General features: G+C 43.8%; 1 protein-coding gene across 1 annotated transcript; it reads right to left on the bottom strand.

The window, feature by feature from the left end:
• Positions 1 to 362: 362 nt before the first annotated feature.
• Positions 363 to 1,673, bottom strand: LOC134214721 (cuticle protein 16.5-like). The gene has a single exon (XM_062694041.1). It carries the CDS (start codon positions 1,567 to 1,569, stop codon positions 892 to 894), a length of 678 nt encoding a protein of 225 aa, XP_062550025.1. The 5' UTR covers positions 1,570 to 1,673; the 3' UTR covers positions 363 to 891.
• Between the last annotated feature and the right edge of the window lie 554 nt (positions 1,674 to 2,227).

Raw genomic sequence — 2,227 nt, 5'->3', positions numbered from 1 at the left:
CGGACAACTTAAAAATTGAGAAAAAGATACTACATCAATAAAATGATGATTTCGTGAAAGTTGATCATGGCCTTCTATCATTTTAGATACGACAGATAATAAACAAGTTTATTTATCTGATTGCATTCTACGGCAAACAGATTCCAAGTTTAAGTGCATTCATCATCGTCATCATCATCATCATCATCATCAACATCATCATCATCATCGTCATCATCATCATCATCATCATCATCATCATCATCAATCATCATCATTTTTTAATGTAAATGAGTTGGATTCGACTCAATTTTGAGAAGTTCATTTTAACATGTATTGGTAAATTGGTCGTGGTTCTTTGTTCGTAGAAAGAAAACAGTAAATGAATGTATTGCAATTAATGCACACATTTATTGTTTAATATCCTCTGTTATAGCGCGAAAGAATATTCGATACGATTTGTGATAAATTGGATCCGCTAAACGAAAACTTGCGTAAGAAAAAGGGTAGTTTTTTTTATTGGCGCTTGGCAACCCCGACCAATTAAGATTATGAAATCTTTTGAGTTTTACTTTGAAACTGATTAAGTTTTTCAAATCCATTAAGTTTTACTTCCTGTTGGTAAGCATCAAGGTGATCATGTAAAACAAGCTCAATTTAGTACAAAATGAGTGAATCGATTAGGGCGCCATTTGTTAGCGAGACCATAAAACCAGATTAAGGAACCATGACTGTCATCAGAATATGAACACTAATTTTTTTTTATAAATTAAACTAATCTCAATTTCTTATTTTTCTCATCTTCCGCGGAAACAATCCTCGAAAAGCGAACAAAAGAAAAATAATCTCGGCAGTCGAAAATAGAATCAGGTTCGTGTAGGAGGAATTTTGGTTGACAGTCAACTTTTCTTCTTAGTACTTGGCGTACACGGCAGCTGGGGCACCGTACACACTCGGGTACTCGCTGTAGTAGGCGGCCTTAGCGTATGGGACATCGTAGGCAGCGGCGTAGGTCAGAGCTGGAGCAGCCTGCAGGTACTGGGCCTTGGCCAAAGGTGCGGCGTAGGCCAGAGCTGGAGCAGCCTGCACGTATTGGGTCTTGGCCAGAGGAGCGGCGTAGGTCAGAGCTGGAGCGGCCTGCACGTATTGGGTCTTGGCCAGAGGAGCGGCGTAGGTCAGGGCAGCTGGGGCAGCCTCGACGTATTGGGTCTTGGCCAAAACTGGGGCGGCGGCATAGGTGATGGCTGGAGTGGCCACAGCGGCAGCGTGGTAGGTGGTCTTCTCAATTGGTGTCTCGACATAAGTCTTCTTCACGGCTGGGGCATAGACATGCTCGGCCACCTGTTTGTTGTGGTACTGGGTGAAGCTCTGGTGCGAGTATCCGGTTGGGATTTTCTTTTCAATGTTACCAACGTGGGCAACGGTTGGCTGCTCGATGATGCTCTTCTCGTACGCGATTTCCTTCTGGGCTACAACAGCTGGGACTGCGGCATACGATTGATACGCCAGTGGGGCCGAAGCGAGCAGGGTTGCTCCTGGGGAGGCAGCGGCAATAGCAAGGACAGCAGACAACACCACCAATCTGAACATTTTGAGGATTGTTTGTTAGAAGGTCTGTGTTGTTCTAAAGCGAAGCAAGTAGTTGTTTGTCGTACGATTAAACGTTGACTGTGCCTCTCCACTCACTCGATCAATCTTTTATAGTAGCTTCAAAAAAACATGTACACACATTGCACACATCGATGGGGTTGGGGGTGGTGGTGCGGCGGTGAGGGTCCACCCGCGAGAGACGGATCTGTGAAGCCGTCCGAACTTGAAACCCACCGCCCGAGCGACAGAAACAGAGCAAAGCCGCAGCACTCAGGCACAACCAGAAGCCAGTTGGGCGAATTTATTGAACTTACTTTGTTCGTTCTTACTCGCTCGGACTAGGTTAATTGAATCCGGTGCGGGGTGGTATTTTTCGATTTGGATTCGAGATGAAAGAGTCTCATGGATGAGAACATCGAACGATTCCTGTGGGTTGCTGGTTTATGGTTCAGCTGAGATTGTGCATCAGGATGTAAAAGTTTTTGTTTTTTTTTTCTTTCAACGGGGTTCGTGTCTTGCTAATGATGTCTTTCGTGTGATGGTGTTCGAACTTGACATGTAAGAATTATTTTCAATTTGTTATATTCATTTTATGATGAATGGGTTGGTCTTTATGAACGAAAGAGATTGACATATTATTAACTCATTGATGGCAATC

The sequence above is a fragment of the Armigeres subalbatus genome, chromosome 2 (assembly GCF_024139115.2).
Source record: "Armigeres subalbatus isolate Guangzhou_Male chromosome 2, GZ_Asu_2, whole genome shotgun sequence".
Taxonomy (NCBI): Eukaryota; Metazoa; Arthropoda; class Insecta; order Diptera; family Culicidae; genus Armigeres; species Armigeres subalbatus.
The sequence above is the reverse complement of the archived record's forward strand: the minus strand, read 5'-3'. Positions and strand labels throughout refer to the sequence as shown.